Source organism: Podarcis filfolensis (genome assembly GCF_964270895.1).
Source record: "Podarcis filfolensis genome assembly, chromosome: 2".
NCBI lineage: Eukaryota > Metazoa > Chordata > Lepidosauria > Squamata > Lacertidae > Podarcis > Podarcis filfolensis.
In genome coordinates, this window is record NC_139605.1 from 8,502,136 (window position 1) to 8,522,159 (window position 20,024).

At 46.2% G+C, this 20,024-nt stretch overlaps 3 protein-coding genes across 11 annotated transcripts in view; 1 reads left to right on the plus strand and 2 right to left on the minus strand.

Annotated features, from left to right (window-relative positions):
• LOC310756746 (uncharacterized protein) overlaps positions 1-20,024 on the minus strand; it is a 1,375,527-nt gene that overhangs the window by 828,716 nt on the left and 526,787 nt on the right. The window lies entirely within an intron of this gene.
• LOC310757092 (zinc finger and SCAN domain-containing protein 31-like) overlaps positions 1-20,024 on the minus strand; it is a gene marked incomplete at its 5' end in the record, with an annotated part of 210,941 nt that overhangs the window by 186,506 nt on the left and 4,411 nt on the right. For 5 of the 7 annotated variants that reach the window (XR_014545036.1, XR_014545037.1, XR_014545038.1 and 2 more), the window contains one exon: positions 18,743-19,815. Coding sequence is in view for 2 of the 7 variants with exons in the window: in XM_083602244.1 (XP_083458370.1) it covers positions 19,358-19,815 (458 nt within the window). Of the gene's footprint in view, positions 1-17,301; positions 19,816-20,024 lie in introns of those variants that run through there. The other 2 variants (XM_083602245.1, XM_083602244.1) reach the window with 1 other exon arrangement.
• Positions 1,990-13,674, plus strand: LOC310756609 (uncharacterized protein). 3 transcript variants are annotated; one of them, XM_083600952.1, is made up of 7 exons: positions 1,990-2,051; positions 5,088-5,890; positions 6,505-6,629; positions 7,819-7,901; positions 10,075-10,201; positions 10,665-10,757; positions 11,209-13,674. In XM_083600952.1, the coding sequence occupies exons 2-7, from the start codon at positions 5,442-5,444 to the stop codon at positions 12,504-12,506; spliced, it is 2,175 nt and encodes a 724-aa protein (XP_083457078.1). In that variant the 5' UTR covers positions 1,990-2,051; positions 5,088-5,441; the 3' UTR covers positions 12,507-13,674. The 3 variants fall into 3 exon arrangements, with proteins under 3 accessions (XP_083457078.1, XP_083457080.1, XP_083457079.1); XM_083600954.1 differs by having other exon boundaries at positions 1,998-2,051; positions 5,377-5,890; XM_083600953.1 differs by lacking the exon at positions 1,990-2,051 and having other exon boundaries at positions 4,590-5,890.

A 20,024-nucleotide genomic window follows, 5' to 3' on the forward strand; every position in this document is an offset into this window, starting at 1 on the left:
TTATTACTTTGCAAAAATAAAATAGAAAAAAATTATTTTTTTCCTCTTTCTACCCTGACTGTGCCACACATAATTTTATAAACTTCTGTCATGTTACCTTCTTCCTTGTCTTTTCTCTAAACAGTCTCAAAGGCTGCAACATTTCTTCATAGGGGAATTTCCCCACCTCCTTGATCATTGTCTGTTGTTGCTTCAGTTTTCTGTACGCTGCTTAGAGATATTTTTAATATATTAAGTGGTATAGAAATGAAATAATCTGTTGGGCTGCCCTTTTTTGAACCTTTTCCAACTCTGCAATATGCTTTTTGAGGATTGGTGACCAGAACTGGTACTCTGTATTCCAAATTTCAGTCTTTTTTTAAGTAGGAGACATAGCTACCTACCTGTATTGCGCACCCTTGGCTACCTGAGGTTCAGGCAGGCCTGGACGAGGAAAATAAAATATTTCCAGCATGTCAGTTGGACAAAATATTCCTGCATTGCAGAGGTTGGGCTAGATGACCCTCTGGCCCCCTTCCAACTCTGCCATCCTGTTAATTTGCCTGATCAGCAGCTAGCTTGATTTTAATTTTACTTATATACTACCTTTTTAAAAAAGCACCTCTCAGTGGACTGTATGAAATCGTATAAAATAGACGCAAGAATGCACAGATACAATAAAGACTTTAAAAACAAGTAGGCATAATAAAGTAATCAGCTAAATATTGTGGCTAGCCATCTCTGACTGTTCCCTAAGTGAAAATGGGGTCTGTTTCTGAGATTAAATAGTGAAATGAAATGATGGCTAGAGAAAGGGGTTTCTTGGGAGGAAAGCAATGACAAACCTAGACAGCATCTTAAAAAGCAGAGACATCACCTTGCCAACAAAAGTTCATATAGTTAAAGCTATGGTTTTCTCAGTAGTGATGTATGGAAGTGAGAGCTGGACCATCGCTGAAGAATTGATGCTTTTGAATTATGGTGCTGGAGGAGACTCTTGAGAGGCCCATGGACTGCAAGAAGATCAAACCTATCCATTCTGATGGAAATCAGCCCTGAGTGCTCACTGGAAAGACAGATCCTGAAGCTGAGGGTCCAATACTTTGGCCACCTCATGAGAAGAGAAAACTCCCTGCAAAAGACCCTGATGTTGGGAAAGATGGAGGGCACAAGGAGAAGGGGACGACAGAGGACGAGATGGTTGGACAGTGTTCTCGAAGCTACCAGCATGAGTTTGACCAAACTGCGGGAGGCAGTGGAAGACAGGAGTGCCTGGCGTGCTCTGGTCCAGGGGGTCACGAAGAACGTCTGTTTGGGGTGCCGAAGGTTCGATCCTGTAGCTTCTCCAGGCAGGGCTGGGAGAAAGACCTACCTGAAATCCTGCTGCAAGTCAGTGCAAACAATACTGAGCTATAAGGACTTATGGTCTGATTCAGAAGATGCCAGTTTCCTCTGCCCCCTTGTGTAAGTAGTGGTGCAATATTTGCCTTGCCTGCGGAAGGTCCCAGGTTCAAATCCTGACATCCCCAGGCACAGCTGGGAGAGTCCTCTCCTATGAAATCCTGGGCAGCTCACATTACTGAGCTAAACGGACCGGCTGCTCTTAGTAGGGCAGCTTCCATATCTTCCACAGTATAATTTCGCGATGGGCTCTCTGCCAAACAGCATGTCATTTTGTCTGGCCCGATTGAATCACCCAGCAGGATTGCACCGTTATTGAATATGGTTTCAACAACCTTTTTTCCACACCTGGCTGCAAACCCCAAACTTCCGCTCTCTGAGTTCTTAATAGCATTTCCCATTTTTTAATTATTATTATTTTTGTAAACTTAAAAGGAAAAAAAATGATTTAGCCAGATGCCACTTTTCCAGGGTGGTGGGTTCCACCCGCCTTACAAGTTAAGGGTTAATCTGACCGAGTGCTGCATTCCTAGAGGGTCCCTTCAGGAGGCGAGGTTGATTCGTTGGTGGAGGCACTTCCGGCCAACCTTGCCTATCCCCCTTCGCTCTACCTTTGCAAAAAATAAAAGGGGGTGGTGGTGGATGGGCTTTGGAATTTCTCCTGGAAAGAGGTGAGTGCAGAATGCATTTGGGGTGAAAAGGGTGCAATGGAGAGCTGGCGTAGCAGAAAAAAAATATTGCAGACCAGATTTCATATTTATAGGAATGCTTGTCACAAATATATATTTGTTTAAAGAAATTGCAGGTTGGTCTATTGAGAGGGTGGGGAAAATATTTAAAAGTAATGGTAGTAACCTTTACCGCGAGCAGAGAAGGCCACATTCCTGCTTGCATTTACCTGGGAATAAAATCCCATTTATTCATTGGGACTTAAGACTGTGTACACACCATGCAATTAAAGGATGTTTAAATCCCATTCTGCACCCGCCCCCAAAAAAGAATCATGGGAACTGTAGTCTGACCCCCACGGAACTACAATCCTCAGCACCCTTTGCAAACTACAGTTCCCAGGGTTCCGGGGGTGGGGGCAGGGAGGGAAGCATACTTTAAATGTAGGGTTATCCAAGAGACCTATTCCTGAAACCTTTGCTAACTCTGGGAGGCAGAAACGGTTTATTCTGTTTGTGCAACGCTGGCAGATTTGTGACACATGGAGTGGCGTTTTATGCTCTGGCTGCAAGAAAGATTAGGAAGAGAGAGCTAGACAGTATTGCAAATAAGTTGTGTAGGAGATTCAGAGGTCTTGCGGATGTTAAGCTAGGTATGAGCTAGCAGATTATATTTATGAATTCCGACTCCCTTTCTTCAAATCACTGATGCCTTGTTTTACGTAATTGCTGTTTGGTGTATGCTATGATTTGCAGTAAGGGCGATTGTACTGCAGTTGTCACCCATTAGTGAACAAGCTTTTGAGTTCCACAGAACTCTTTATAGTAAACTGAGAGGCAGCGTGGTGTAGTGGTTGGAGGGACAGGTACGATCCTAGTTAAATCCCCTCACCTGCAAGTGTTACTGCGTGACTATGAGCTAGTCACTATCTCTTTTCAAGGACGTAGTGATAATTTTAAAAAGGCGGAGGAACTTTGAGTTGTATCTAGACTTGAGTCAGTTGTGCTTAGGCTGCTTAAAATCATTGTGAAGTTAGTACAGTGGTACCTCAGGTTACATACGCTTCAGGTTACATATGCTTCAGGTTACAGACTCCACTAACCTAGAAATAGTATCTCGGATTAAGAACTTTGCTTCAGGATGAGAACAGAAATTGTGCTCCGGCAGCGCGGCAGCAGCAGGAGGCCCCATTAGCTAAAGTGGTGCTTCAGGTTAAGAACAGTTTCAGGTTAAGAACAGACCTCCGGAACGAATTAAGTACTTAACCCGAGGTACCACTGTAATGGCTTTAGTCCAGTTGGTTTCAATGGGAACTGACTGAAACTCAAGTCTGGATCGTACCCCATATGTATGTGTCACGGACTGGTTGGATGCAGAGGAATGGTGGTCAGAGGAAGAAGACTGGGAGGAGAAGGTGTCAGAAGCTGAAGAGGTAACAAGGTTTAGTGAGCAGGGAGAGTCTGTGGCAGAGAGAAGCTCAGAATCAGAGGCAGAAGCTGAAGCAGGAGAGTGGGATGAGGAAGGCCAAGAGGCAGAGATGGGTCGGGCTGGTGAAGAATCATGGGTTTTCTCCTCCTTCTGGTGTGACAAGCTCCCCTCCCCCCTTGTCTCCGAGAACCTGAAGAGGCATGAAAAGGGCGGAGGAGAAATTGGCTTCATGCAGGCAAAGTCTCCAATTGCTTGGAAAAAGCCCTGGAGAGGAGGGGACTTAGACAGCTGTGGGGAGGCAAGGGCAAGGCCTAACAGGGGTGAGCTGCTGGGCTCTTTAAGCCTGATATTTGGCCCAATCTGTGCAGATCATGCTCTTTCTAATACAGTGGTACCTTGGGTTACATACGCTTCAGGTTACATATGCTTCAGGTTACAGATTCCGCAAACCCAGAAACAGTGCTTCAGGTTAAGAACTTTGCTTCGGGATGAGTACAGAAATCATGCTCCGGCGGCGTGGCAGCAGCAGGAGGCCCCATTAGCTAAAGTGGTGCTTCAGGTTAAGAACAGTTTCAGATTAAGTACGGACCTCCAGAACGAATGAAGTACTTAACCCGAGGTACTACTGTACAAGTCAAACCTCAGTTCCGGAACGGCTCCGTTTTGGAATGTTTCGCCTCTTGAACGCCAAAAAACCAGAAGTAAACGTTGTGGTTTTTGAATGTTTTTTAGAAGCCGAATGTACAACACATCTTCCACTTGAGTGCAGGACGCTCTTGCAACCAATCAGAAACCACACCTTGGTTGTCTAACATTTCGGAAGCCGAACGGGCTTCCAGAACGGATTACGTTCAACAACCGAAGTTTGACTGTAAAGTGTTAACTCCAAATTGAATGCTGTGGTGTATTGCCAGCTTGCTCCTGACAGTATGAAACAGTGAGATGTTTGGAGGAAGGGTCTGATCTAAATACAATAAACAATAACTCCTACAACACAACTCCACTTAAGGAGTAAAGGAAACTGTCTGGTCCTAAGTCCAACCAGTAAGATATGGCCCTTCCCCAATTTTTCACAAGACTAAGCAGAGACACACGGGAAGGTTTGGGTCCTTAGTCATTTTTAGGAGAGCAGAGCTCAGCTCCTCTCTCCCCACACAATCCCCATGCCTCCAATTTCTTAGGGTGAGCTGAAACTCAGTACAATATACAGCTTCCAGGATGTGGGTGGTGCTGTGGTCTAAACCACAGAGCCTCTTGGGCTTGCTGATCAGAAGGTCGGCGGTTCAAATCCCCACAATGGACTGAGCTCCCATTCCTGTGTCCCAGCTCCTGCCAACCTAGCAGTTTGAAAGCACACAAGAGCAAGTAGATAAATAGGTACCGCTGCGGCAGGAAGGTAAACAGCGTTTCCGTGCGCTCTGGTTTCCGTCACGGTGTCCCATTGTGCCAGAAGTGGTTTTGTCATGCTGGCCACATGACCTGGAAAGCTGTCTGTGGACAAACACCGGCTCCCTCGGCCTGAAAGCGAGATGAGCGCCGCAACCCCATAAGTCGCCTTTGACTGGACTTAACCATCCAGGGTTCCTTTACCTTTTGTTTTATTATTACAGTGGTACCTTGGGTTACAGACCCTTCAGGTTACAGACTCCGCTAACCCAGAATTAGCACCTTGGGTTAAGAACTTTGCTTCAGGATGAGAACAGAAATCGCACGGTGGCATCACGACGGCAGCGGGAGGCCCCATTAGCTAAAGTGGTACCTCAGGTTAAGAACAGTTTCAGGTTAAGAATGGACCTCCGGAATGAATTAAGTTCTTAACCTGAGGTACCACTGTATTCAGCTTCTGTTTCCATAATGAGAAGAATTTGCTCTCGGTAACTGGATATATTGCTTGGCTAGAGGAAATGCTGTTGAACCGTGGGACTGAGCCCCAATTCCAGTCCTGAGAGAAAGAGAGAGAGAACATGGCTGCCGTAAAGCGAGGTGATCTTTTGGCTGTGGGACTGGAGTCCGAGGAGGCTCTTCAAGACTCAGCTGCCCTCAGAGCAGAGAGAAGGAGGACTGAAAGCGCTTGGGCTGGGTGTGGCATGGAAACCTGCAGAAAAACAGCTCCGGAGATCTTGAATCAGGATGCTCCAAATTCCGGTGCCGAGTTCAGGCAGTTCAGGTACGAAGAGGCCATTGGCCCCCACGAGGTTTGCAGCCGGCTCCTGGACCTTTGCTGCCGGTGGCTGAGGCCCAAGAGACTCACCAAGGAAGAGATGTTGGAGCTGGTGGTCCTGGAGCAGTTCCTGTCCGTCCTGCCCCCGGAGATGCAGAGCTGGGTCAGGGAAGGCCACCCAGGGAGCTGTGTCCAGGCCGTAACCCTGGCGGAAGGTTTTCTACAGAAGCAGCAGGAGGACAGAAGGCAAACGGTGAGTGGGTTACATTTTGGTGGTTCATGGTATGGGCATGAAGAAATTGTTGTTTCACAAGGAAGTTGTTTCACAGCCTTTCTCAGAAGCTTTGTTCTGTTGGTCACCAACCTAAAATCAATAATAATAATAATAATAATAATAATAATAATAATAATAATAATAATTTATTATTTGTACCCCGCCCATCTGGCTGGGTTTCCCCAGCCACTCTGGGCGGCTTCCACAAATACCAGAAATACACTAATATGTCATACATTAAAAACTTCCCTGAACAGGGATGGATTAATAGACAATATGCAGGAGCAAGACAAGGACCCACAGAGGGGAGGAGGGGAGCCCAGGAGATTCTTCGGAATCCTCTTTTTATGTTGGTTGTTTGATAATCGTTTGTAAATTTCAAAATCTGAAAAACTAAATAAAATTTAAATGAATGAATGGAGCTGAGAAAGGAGTAGAAAAGGGGGAATCACAGAATTGTAGAGTTGAAAGGAACGCCAAGGGTTATCTAGTCCAACCCCATGATCTGCAGGAATCTCAGCTAAAGCATCCATGACTGATGGCCGTCCATTAAGAACATATTCTGATGCCCTTAATCCTCTCTCCTGTTTTGGGTCCAGGAGCCGTTCATGGAGGTGGTCGGCCCGTTATCTGGTGCAAAGAAGGTTCCGTCGGACGACTTTGACAGGTCAGGACATGGGGCCAAAACCAGCACAATGAAATCCCACAGAGATAAAGGTAAAATCCTGCATTTAGTGTTGGGGGAGGTGGTGAGATCTCGTCTGGCAATACTACGCGCGATAAGGATCTGGGTGTTTTAGTGGATCACAAGCTTAATGCGATCCACCAGGGGTGACACTTTATAATGTGCTATTTTGTTTTGCTTTGCATCTTCAAGCTTGGAAGCTGATTAAAAAATAAACCTTGATTGAATGGCTAGGAGGCAGTAAGAGAGAATATTATGAAAATGATATACAGGTGGTACATGACACCAGTCAAGCTTGCAAAAATCTATCATTTGCCCGATAATAAATGTTGGAAATGTAAAGAAACTGAAGGTACATTCTTTCACCTTTGGTGGACGTGCCCAAGGATCAAGGCTTTCTGGGAGATGATCTATAATGAAATGAAAAAGGTATTTAAATATACCTTTCTGAATAAACCAGAGGCCTTTCTCCTGGGCATGGTTGGCCAATTGGTGTCAAAGAAGGATAGAACTTTCTTTATGTATGCAACAACAGCAGCAAGAATACTCATTGCAAAGTATTGGAAGACACAAGATCTACCCACCCTGGAAGAATGGCAGATGAAGGTGATGGACTATATGGAACTGGCGGAAATGACTGGCAGAATCCGAGACCAGGGAGAAGAGTCGGTGGAAGAAGATTGGAAAAAATTTAAAGACTATTTACAGAAATATTGCAAAAATCATGAATGTTAGAATGATGTTGGAATGAAGCTAAGTGGTTTTAGCAGTAACGTTACAAAGGAGTATGTAAAAAATGGATTGTTAACAGGTGAAATGTAAAGTTATAATATATTAAGATAAAGGATTAAGATAAAAACAAAGAGGGAAAGGATTTGCTGAATTAACTAACTGAACTGGAATACAAAAAAGGGAGGTGTGAGGAGGTCAGGGAAACAAGTAAATGAAAGATAAGACATGGAAAAATTGATTTGTTTTTAATTGTTTTTATTTTTCTGTATTTTGTATCTTTTGTTTCTTTTTTCTCTTTTCTTATTTTTGTAATCTTTTTAGAAACTTTAATAAATATCATTTAAAAAAAAAAGATTGGCTAGGAGATGAAAAATTAGACCCTGATTGGCTAGGAGGCTGATTAAAAAATAAACCCTGATTGGCTAGGAGGCTGATTTTAAATCTTTGTTTGGCTCTCTGCTTCTGATTCTACCTCCGTTTCATTAACAGACAGTGAAATGGCACCTGAGGCACATTCTGAATCTTCTCCTTTTTCTGCTGGAGGGGGGAAAGCCACCATCCAGCCAACTCAGGTAGGAGAAAGCCCATTGGGGACACATATTTCGGACAACTGGGGTGCCACTTTCTTATATATCCCTGGGCTTCTTTGGGAGGAAGGGTGGCACAATAACTCGCCGTCGCTCACAAAATACCATCATTAGCACCCCCAATAAGGATTCTCACAATTCCCTAAAGAATATAATTACATACTATCGTCACAATTCCACAAAAGAACCTCTCTCAATTCCCCCTCCTTCTCTTTTCAGTCTTCAAGATCAAGGATTTTGTGTGCGCGCACAATTTTAAGCCTGAGGGCCACATTCCGTTCTGGGCAGCCTATCAGGGGCCACAGTCCAGCAGTGGGTGGGGCCAGAGGCAAAAGTAGGCGGAGCAGCAAATGCAGCTCTTACCTTTGTACAGTAGAGGGGCTGGGAGAGGGGTGCATTTGGCCTCCCAGGAGGTTCCCCGCTCTTATTCAAAGCCCTCAAGGCCACCCACAGGGAAAGCTGTGAGTTCAGCCCATTTTGATGGTATGAACCTTTGAATCTTGCAGAAGAGGGATGGGGAACCTGTTGCCTTCTAGGTGTCGCTGCAGTGCAACACCCATCATGCCTGACAGCTGTGCTGGCTGTGTGACATCATGATGATGATGATGATGATGATGATAATGATGATGTAATATTTCACTCTGGGCGGCTTCCAATACATAAACACACAATAAAACATCAAACATTAATAGTAACAGTCTGATCCAATATAAAAATCACAATAACTTTTAAATAAACAACTTATATCAAACAAAGCAACAATCCATCAGAATCTAATAAACAGTCAAATTAAACATCAGCAAATAATAAACAGTTCAACCACAATAAAGAATTACCAATCAATAAAAGTAACAGCAAATCACATAAAATACCACAAAACATACAAAACCATGTAGAGTGGTATCTCGGGTTACAGACGCTTCAGGTTACAGACTCCGCTAACCCAGAAATAGTACCTCGGGTTAAGAACTTTACCTCAGGATGAGAACAGAAATTGCGTGGCGGCAGCGGGAGGCCCCATTAGCTAAAGTGGTACCTCAGGTTAAGAACAGTTTCAGGTTAAGAACGGACCTCCGGAACAAATTAAGTTCTTAACCCGAGGTACCACTGTAAAAGAATTAAGCTGAGAAACAAAGAAGCACAACTTATAAAACTATTTTTTTAAAAAATATCCCTGAACTCCTCTGTCGCCAGCTACTGCTGCTGCTATTCTCAAAGTCATAACTTGGGAAAGGCTAGGTGGGGCAAGGGAGGTGGAAACACCGTTGCCTGATGAGGAACAGAAAGTCCAATATCACCTGCAGATTCTCCACCCTGAAAACAACCACCTGTTCCTATTGTCTCCTTTGTGCGTGTGATAGAAGGAGAGCAATCATCACCCCATTTTCTGGGATGTTTGGCTAGGAAATAGTTTTGTATTATAAGGACAGAACTACCCAAACTGTATAGAAACTTATTCATGTATCCTACTACAGCGGCAAGAATGTTACTCGCCCCCAAATGGAAAGAAGCAGAAGTCCCAGTAAAGGAAGAATGAATACAAAAACTTGTGGAATAAGCAGAATTAGTAACCGGAAGAATAAGAAATCAAGATAACAAACTTTTTGTAAAAGAATGGAAGTGGTTTATTGAATATTTACAGATAAATTGTAAACAGATAAGAACATTGGCAGGATTACTGTAATAATCTGCATTTTTATAAGAGTATACATTTAAAGTACAGTGGTACCTCAGGTTACATATGCTTCAGATTACATATGCTTCAGGTTACAGACTCCGCTAACCCAGAAATAGTGCTTCAGGTTAAGAACTCTGCTTCAGGATGAGAACAGAAATCATGCTCTGGCGGTGTGGCGGCAGCAGGAGGCCCCATTAGCTAAAGTGGTGCTTCAGCTTAAGAACAGTTTCAGGTTAAGAACGGACCTCCGGAACGAATTAACTACTTAACCTGAGGTACCACTGTAGATGAATAAATGAGCAAATTAAGTTCATTTGGATATGCAGAAGTTATTGAAAATAAACTTAAGGGACTTCAGAAAGAGGGGGGAAGGAAGACGAGTTTTGAAATGTTAAAATGATTGTAGAATGATTGAAATGTATAAACCTGAAAAGCATAAAGAAAATAAAGAAAAAGAAAATAGTTTTGTATGTGTTTCAGGAGCCAGTGGTTTTCGAGGAGGTGGCTGTGAGTTTCACAGAGGAGGAGTGGGCCCTGCTGGATCCAGGCCAGAGAGCATTGTACCGGGAGGTCATGTTGCAGAATTACGGGATGGTGGCCTCTCTAGGTAAGGATGCCTTGGGCCGTAGATGAGGCAGAGGATGTTGTTGGATTCCAACTTCCCTCAGTCCCCACCACCGGCCAGCCCATGCCAAATCAGGTAAACCACTCTATAATTCTCACTCTATGATGGGAATAGGGGGGCTCCTAGCCACTCCCAGCAGCCTTATCAAACACCATCTCCCAGAATCCCTTGGGGGAAGCCATGATCATTTAAAGTGGCATGATAGTGCTTTTAAATGTGAGGGGTGAATGTGGCCTGACTAGCAGTCTCTGTCTGGGGTTTCAGGCTGGTGAATCTCTCCCAGACGTACCTGGAGGTATGAGGAATTGAATCTGGGACTCTACATACAAAAGTAAATGCTGTAGCATCAAGCAACAGTCCCACCTACATGGATGGAAAGAGCTTGGAAGCTCTCTTGCGGCCCCTACATAACCAGCTGTTTGATTTTTATGTTTTGAATATCTAGAAGCTCTGCTGATTCCCAAGCCTGACCTCATCTGCCGGTTGGAAGAGGAGGAGCTCATTGAGCAGTGTACTGAGGAAGGGGAGAGTTTTAAAGGTGGGCAAATGACTCATCTTTTGTTTCTCTCTTGTAACATCATCATCGTAATTTATTATTTATACCCCACCCATCTGGCTGAGTTTCCCCAGCCACTCTGGACAGCTCCCAATCGAGTGTTAAAAACAATACAGCATTAAATATTAAAAACTTCCCTAAACAGGGCTGCCTTCAGATGTCTTTTAAAGATAAGATAGCTGCTTATTTCCTTGACATCTGATGGGAGGGCGTTCCACAGGGTGGGCGCCACTACCAAGAAGGCCCTCTGCCTGGTCCCCTGTAACCTCTCTTCTCGCAATGAGGGAACCACCAGAAGGTCCTCGGCGCTGGATCTCAGGGTCCGGGCTGAACAATGGGGGTGGAGATGCTCCTTCAGGTATACAGGACCGAGGCCATTTATTTGCTCACAACTTAGAAGCAGGAAATAAACAAGCATCTCTATTTATTTCAGGCTGGAAGAGGGAGAACGAGGATGAACTTTATGAGGCTGCTGCGGAGGGAACTGAGACTCAAGATGTGAAAGAGATATTTGTGAGTGAAGATGGACCAGAGATTCAGGTTGGAAAGCCGGCAGTGAAGGACAGATTCCTTTATTTGCAGGATGTGGAGTTCCACGAAAGCTCGTTCCAAAAGGAACCGTGCAAAGTTAGGAGGAGGAACGAGTGCGCTGTGTGTGGGCAGATCTTCAGTCACAAATCGAGCCTTGTTACTCATCAGAGAATCCACACAGGCGAGAGGCCCTATAAATGTGCACTTTGTGGAAAGAGCTTCAACCGAAGGACGCGACTCACTTCACATCAGAGGCTGCACACAGGGGAGAAGCTGTATAGCTGTTCAGACTGCAGCAAGAGCTTTTGCGAAAAATCAAGTCTTAACGCCCATCAGAGAATCCACACAGGAGAGAGACCCTATAAATGCTTGAACTGTGGGAAAAGCTTCAGCCGCAGCTCAAACCTTATTGCTCACCAGAAAATCCACACGACACAGAAACCCCGTAATCACTCCAAAGGTAGCAAGGGCTTCTCTGTTCAGTCTAAGCACATTTCACATGAGAGAATTCACAAAGGAGAGAAGGATCTGTGTAGTTCCGTAATCTTTAGCAAGAGCATCTCTGATGACATGAGTCTTCTTGGACATCCAGAAATATATGCAGAAGAAGATCCTTATAAATGTTTTGACTGTGGGGAAAGCTTCAGTAAGAGCTCCAACCTTTTTAAGCATCAGAGAATTCACTTAGAGGAGAAACCATACAAATTCTGTAGCAATAGCTTTTCAGACAAATCCGGTCTTAAGACACATCAAGGCATCCACTCGGGAGAAAAAACATATAAATGCTCAGTGTGTGAAAAGAGCTTCAGTCGCAACTGGAGCCTCCTTACACATCAGAGATACCACAGAGGGGAGAAACCTTATAAATGCTCGGACTGCAGCGAAAGCTTTTGCGACAAATCAAGTCTTATCAGGCACCAGAGAATCCACACAGGAGAGAAGCTCTATAAATGCTTCATTTGTGAGAAGAGCTTCAATCAGAGCACAAACCTTTTCACACACCAGAGAATCCACACAGGGGAAAAACCGTATAAGTGCATCGAGTGTGGGAAAAGCTTTAACCAGAGCTCACATCTTATCAGGCATCAGAGGCTCCACACTGGAGAGAAACCCTACAAGTGCTCGGAATGTGGGAAGAGCTTCACTCAGAGTCCAAATCTCATTCGGCACTGGAAAATTCACGCCAGAGAGAACACGTAACGACGGCTTTTTGACTTTTATGAAAAAATAAAAGCATCAATCAGCGCACAAGAGAATGACACATTAGATGACGTGTTACAAGATAAGGAAATTGCTCAACACAAATGAGAGGTGGAAGATTCCTGCATTGCAGGTGGTAGATTGTATGACCCTTTGGGTACCTTCCACTTCTATGATACGGTCGTGCAACAGAACAGTTTCATGTGCATGTAACGTTTTCCTAGATCCCTCTGGGGTTTTCCCCCTGCAGAGACTGCAGTCCCATTCTAGTAGTATAAGCAAGGTAGAGCTATAGAGTTGGAAGTGTGAATGTGCTAAGTTTTCATTAATAAACCAAAACAAAAAATAAATGTAGTGCTCAAACAACTGATAAGAACATAAGAAAGAGCCCTTCTGGATCAGGTTCAGCTAGATTGGTGACTGGGAGTGGCTGCCGAGACCATATAATACCAGTCCTGAGAGACCTGCATTGGCTCCCAGTACGTTTCCGAGCACAATTCAAAGTGTTGGTGCTGACCTTGAAAGCCCTAAACGGCCTCGGTGCTGTATACCTGAAGGAGTGTCTCCACTCCCATCGTTCAGCCCGGACACTGAGGGCCTTCTGGCAGTTCCCTCCCTGCAAGAAGCAAAGTTACATGGAATCAGGCAGAGGGCCTTCTCAGTAGTGGCACCTGCCCTGTAGAACGCCCTCCCATCAGATGTCAAGGAAATAAGCAACTATCTTACTTTTAAAAGACATCTGAAGGCAGCCCTGTTTAGGGAAGTTTTTAATGTTTAGTGCTGTATTTTTTAAAATATTTTGTTGGGAGCCATATTATTATTATTATTATTATTATTATTATTATTATTATTATTATTATCATCATCATCATCATCATCTCACAGTGGCCAACCAGATGCCCCAGTGTGAAGCCACCAAGCAGACCCTGAGCACAAATGGTACCCTCTCCAAACTGCAGTTCCCAGCACCTAGTATACTGCCTCCAACTGTGGAGGCCGATCATGGCCTCTGTTGTGACAGAGCGTTAGATACTAGATGGTCAGTTTTTTAAAATTTTTGTACCTGTTTCAATCTGCTTGCACCTTGTGCGAGATAAACTTGTTTCCCTTTGCGTTTCTCCTCTCCCTGGTCCTGTATAAAAAATAATAATGCATTTCTTGCAAGATCTGTGGTTGAGGTTAGGTGTCTTGTTGTTGTTCTTCCGGTCTCCACCACTGCCGTCCAGCTTTGATTCCCCATTTTCCCAGACGTCCAGAACTAGAGTGCAAATCTAGTAGCTGTTCGAAATGAGATGTTGCCCTAACAACAGGCAAATGAAAGGATTTAGAGAGGCAACTCTGGCGCCTGTCCCCTTCCCGCCAAGCGTGCTTTGTGCTTTCTGGCTCAGATTTTGGCTTAGACCTGGCCCGTCTCTGCTCTTGGGGTCTTGGGGATAATCATGGAGGCTCAAGAGTAGGTGTTGGGGTGGATGTCGGGCATAGGCCAGCAGTAACTCACAAGGCGTCAGTGAATTTAACTCTTTCTTCAAAGAAACAAAATGTCTCAGGCCTAGTGAGCGCAGCAACTTCCATAGCAACAGCTTTCCAGGCAAAGCCAGTCTTCCCAGTAGGCCTTGCCCCTATGAGGCAGGACTGAAGGCCTTTCTACAGTCTTCTCCCTCAGATCCTTCCAGAGCAATCTGAGACTCCAAGGCCTTGTCTGTCGCCACTCCACCTTTTTCATTCCTCTCCTGGTCCTGGGAGACCAGTGGAGAGGGGAGGAGGAGACACACATGATGCTTCGCCAGCTAACTCAACCTCTGCCTCTGGGCCCCTCACCTCTCCAGGCTCCTCTTCTGCCGCTAGTTCTGAACTGCTCTCTCTGCCACAGCCTCTTCCTGCTCACTAAACCCTGTTACCTCTCCAGCTTCTGACACCTCCTCCTCCCAGTCTTCTCCCTCTAACCCAGGCATCCCCAAACTCGGCCCGCCAGATGTTTTGGGACTACAACTCCCATCATCCCTAGCTAACAGAACCAGTGGTCAGGGATGGTGGGAATTGTAGTCCCAAAACATCTGGAGGGCCAAGTTTGGGGATGCCTGCTCTAACCACTCATTGTTGTCCCACCACACATTCCCAGGCTCTGAGCCTTCTTCCCCTGGGGTTCCCCAGTTGCTGCCTCCCACCACTCTTCTGCATCCAGCCAGTCCGTGGCATCACGGGGGTGGGGGCTTGTGCATCTAGAGGTGGTGTGTCAGGTCTCTCCCATTCCTCAGCCTTCCTCCAGTGGGACATCTCTGGGTGTTGGGTCTCCAGTCCCTGGTCAGTGGTGGCTGGTGCCCATCGGGGCTGGTAGGGCAGAAGGCAAGGAGCCCAACAGTAGGTGGCGCCAGAGAGCCAATGGGATAGAGTCCCCATCCTCTTCCCTGCTGCATTCTGCAAGGGCAACACAAAAGCTGAGGAGGAGGAAGGTGACGGCCAGAGCCACTTTCTGGACTGCTTGTAAGGGAAAAGGCGGGACACAGGGCAGCCTGAAGTTTCCAACTAAACATACGGAAAATGGCCCATGGGTAATGGGAGTCCACCAACATCGGGAGAGACATAAAGTTTCTCCACGTCCAGGGGGTGCTTTGCTAGGGACATCTGCTGGGAAACAGCAACCCGTTCGTGACGACAAACTGGCTGTGTGTCGAAAGCCATCAGGAAACCCATTCAGTTGATGGGGGGGGGGAGTATGTGTCCTGACCTGAACTGATGAACCACGGTTAAAAATCAGGAAGCAGAGGCAGAGGGACCAACCGTCAGCTTTCACAATGGAGGAATATAAACAGGATCTGTCCTGTAACAAAGGCCGATGCTATTTCAAGCCTCTTGGCTTGGCGTCTTCGGCGAAGATCAGTGTTGCTGAGCTCGTGGAAGGCACAGAAATGTTTGCCACCCACTCCACGAAACAAGAGCACCCGTAAGAATCTGCTTGGGTTTGGTTTTCCGCAAGGAGGAAACACCACGAGCTCCTCAAATCAATGGTGGAAACCTGTGGCCCTCCAAATATTCTTTGCCCATCAGTTGGTTGAAAATGCAGGCATTGCAGCTGCTCACATGCTGCCCGATAGGTATTTAAAATGGTTGGCTCTGCCTGTCTTGAGAGACAATGGAGTGCGCTGTGGCGATCACACAGGGTCCCCGGATGTTTCACAGTCTATTGATCCCTGTGCCACCACTTTATTTCTCGCTGCCACCACCCAGGCCCTACCTGGTACAATACTGAGTCCAGTCAGGGTTAAATTGGAACATAAACTTCTGTTTATTTATTGCAGTTTAACAAGCGTGTGGTTTCATAAACGGTATCGGTCAATTACATTCATGGGGTGCCTATCCAGACCCATAACTTCCGCTACTTGCGCTCACTCACTAAACCACCTCTCAGATATTTACATGTCTTCCTAGCCCCTAACTGTTCCTGACTCAGCTTATTTCGCTACACTAACTCAACTTCCCCACAGACTATCCCAATTCATTCCCACTCCAACCAACCACCCAACTCCCAACGAACTCCCCCCTTCACCCCTCCCAGAGCTGGTTTTATAGTCCCTCTGACTCCACCCCCTGGGTTCTGATTGGCTAAGCTGTTTAACTATTTCACCTCCAGCACTCTGTTAACGTCACATGCGCCTCCGAGGGTGAAGTCAAACGGATGGGGGATCACAGCGCCTGCTGTGGCAGCAGAGGCCGGCAACACATAACCGCTGCTTCCCAGGCACCCTTAACAAACTACAGTTTGCATAATTCTTTCGAGAAGCCATGGCTGATTGACGTGGCATGGCACGTGCTTTAAATGTAAAATTGCATATTCACCTGATAATTCTCCCCCCTAGGTAGGCAAAGGTTTTAGCTAACAAATGGAAGTTTCTTTTGTCCCTACTTCATGCATGGTCTTTCACAGCACTGCAGGAGGCGGTGATGGCTGCTAACCTTTAAAAGGTGATCAGGCAATCCCATGAAGGATGAGGCTATCAATGGCCCATTGGCATGAAGGATATATGGAACCTCCATCTTAAGCAGCAGTGTACCTCTGAATATGAGATGCAGAACAGCAGCAGTCAGGAAGGGCAGCGCCTCTCTAGCCTGCCTGGTATCATCTCAAGAGGCATCTGATTGGCCGCTTTGGGAAAACAAGTTACTGGACTAGAAAGAACTTGGATTGGATTTGGCAGAGCTCCTCCTGGTGATCTCATAGTAGGTGTGGAGAAACCTTTGGCCCTCCAGATGTTGCTGGACTACAACTCCCATCAACCTCAGCAAGGATTGCCAATGGCTGATGGGATTTGTAGTCCAAACAACAACTGGAAGGCCAGAGAGACCCTGCACCTGCCTTGTAGAAATAAATAGGTAAAGGTAAAGGCACCCCTGACCATTGGGTCCAGTTGTGGCCGACTCTGGAGTTGCGGCGCTCATCTCGCTTTATTGGCTGAGGGAGCCGGCGTACAGCTTCCGGGTCATGTGGCCAGCATGACTAAGCCACTTCTGGCGAACCAGAGCAGCGCATGGAAACGCCGTTTACCTTCCCGCCGGAGGTACCTATTTATCTACTTGCACTTTGACGTGCTTTCGAACTACTAGGTTGGCAGGAGCAGGGACTGAGCAACGGGAGCTCACCCTGTCACGGGGATTCAAACCACCGACCTTCTGGTCGGCAAGTTCTAGGCTCTGTGGTTTAACCCACAGCGCCACCCGCGTCCTGTATAAGTAAATAAGTACCGCCTAATTCAATAGGACTTACTCCCCGCAAAAAACATGAAACAGAATCACAGCCCAGTACAGTAAAAGCCCATTTTATATATTTTTTAAACAAAATATAATTGAATTTGACTGTTGAAATGCCATACACGCAAGTAAAATTGCATGTCAAAACAGTTCCACATCAGACTGCAGGTTAGGAGGCAGTCTGTGTTTGATTACTTCGCTGCACGTAGAAAACTGAAGTAGAGCATAATCTTTCTCCTTAAAGCTCCCTGTGTGCAGGATGTTTTGTGTTTTACACGGGGAGAGAATTTTAGATCCAGCTCCACTCGCATTTCTAAAGATGGTAGAATTCAATAAAAGTGTCTCTTCTGCTGCATGCGCAGATTGGTTTTTAAACTTTACAAGGAAGGGTGTATAAAGGAGGACTCTGAGCCATGGAGACAGGAAAGATAAGAGTCGCTCAACAATGGGCCCCAAAGCTGTAAGCTGGCCACAAGCTACCCATGTGTGGAATAACCAATACCAATAAAAAAGGCAGGGCGCCATAGAGATAAAAGAACAGAGTGACTTCCCCAAACCACTTTTCATTTCTGCTCCACAAATGGTGCCCTCTTTTATTCTCTTCCCAATTATTCTGCCAAATCTTTGGATCATCTCCTTCCTGGAGTCTGGTAAGAAACTAGCAGGGCTTTTCTACAGTCGCCCCTAGCAGCTGCCACAGCTGAAAACTATTAGCAGCTACAGGCCTCTGGCCATTTCTGATCATCTTTTTTCACTAGTGGGCATCTTTGGAATTTTGAGAAAACACCATGAGTGCCAGTCACAAAATGGCTGCCGTAGAGTGTGTGGCACGACACAAAATGGCTGCCATGTATCTGTGGGTAGCATCACATGGCGGGGGACAATGACAAAATGGCTGCCACACCTGAAAGAACAGAAAATGTCCATGCCCCCAGTATCAATGGGTTGAAAGGAACCCACATTAGCCGCTGCCACGCTTTCTCACAGTGAGAAGCTTTTGGCGGCTCTCCTCAGTTCATAATGGAAGTTGGGGTCCTGACATTCAGTGGAAATGCAGACATGTTTAAGGGGAGGTGTTCAAGCCACTGAGAACAGGAACTGAGCAGGAGGAGCGTATTGTGGATTTTTGAGGGTATATTTATTGAGACCTTGTACAGGGGACGCGGGTGGCGCTGTGGGTTAAACCACAGAGCCTAGGACTTCAGAAGATCAGAAGGTTGGCAGTTTGAATCCCCGTGGCGGGGTGAGCTCCCGTTGCTCGGTCCCTGCTCCTGCCAACCTAGCAGTTCGAAAGCACGTCAAAGTCCAAGTAGATAAATAGGTACCGCTCCGGCGGGAAGGTAAACGGCATTTCCGTGCGCTGCTCTGGTTCGCCAGAAGTGGCTTAGTCATGCTGGCCACATGACCCAGAAGCTGTACGCCAGTAAAGCGAGATGAGCGCCGCAACCCCAGAGTCGGCCATGACTGGACCTAACAGTCAGGGGTCCCTTTACCTTTTCCTTTACAGGTGCCACAGGAGATACTGGCAAGGACAATGGCAACTATTGATGCCATGGCGTCAACGCTGGGTACCTGCTTCTTCCCAGGCTATTGTGTGAGCTAGCCTTATCCCTCCTGTCCCATGAGAATTCCCTGATTTCTAGTAAGGTGCACGATTCTGTAAGACTCTCTCTCTTACAACCCTTGAGAATTTACACAACGTCCTCTTCTGTGTGGGTTCTCTGGTGTGCAGTAAGGTCCGATGTGCTAAGGAAGGATTTGCCACAGTGTGAGCAGGGGCCTGGCTTCTCAAATGCGTTTTCCGATGCCTGGCTAGTACCGAACAGCGACTGAATCCTTTGCAACAGTCTGGGCACTGGTACGATTTTCCGCCCATATGAAGTCCCTGGTGTCTATTAAGGCTTGATTTATTACGGAATGTCATGCCGCAGTCCAAACACTCGTACGGCTTCTCTCCGGTGTGGCTTCTCTGATGATTGCTAAGAGCTGTCCTGTGAGCAAACCCCTTCCCACAGTCGGCGCACTCGTACAGCTTTCCCCTCAGGTGCATCCTCTGGTGCCTCATGAGGTGCGCGCTCTGATTAAATGTCTTCCCACAGCCGGAGCACTTATATGGCTTCTCTCCGGTGTGGCTCCTCCGATGGGTAATGAGGTTCGCGCTCCGACTGAACCTCTTCCCGCAGTCTGAGCACTTGTACGGCTTCTCTCCTGTGTGGATCCTGCGATGGTTGGAGGTTGGATCTGGCGAGAAAGCTTTCTTGGCAGTCTGGGCATTCATACGGTTTCTCTCCTGTGTGGATCCTCTGGTGCCTATTAAAACTCGATTTAGTGCTGAAGCTTTTCTCACACAAAGTGCACAAACTCCTTCCCTTTCCTTTGCGTATCCGTTGTTGTGGGGCTGAGCCTTCTGGGCCTGCAGTGGCTTCCCCGCTCCAGTCTCCCCTTCCATCGTCTCTCTTGGATCCACCATCACTAAAAAAATTCTGCTCCAGCTCTAGACTACGGGCTCTTTTGGACGACATCTCCTGTGGCTCCCCATCGCTGTCACTCATCCAGCCATCACCACCTGAAAAGAAAGAAAAATAGAGAGCTGCGATAAGAACAGGAGAGGAGACTCAAAAGAGTGAAGAGACCAAATGAATGGACCTATTTATTCAGGGAAATGGAAATACTAATATTAATAGTACTAATAATAAGTAGGCAAAAGGTAAAGGAACTCTGGATGGTTAAGTCCAATCAAAGGTGACTTATGGGCATAGCTGTCAACTTTCCCCT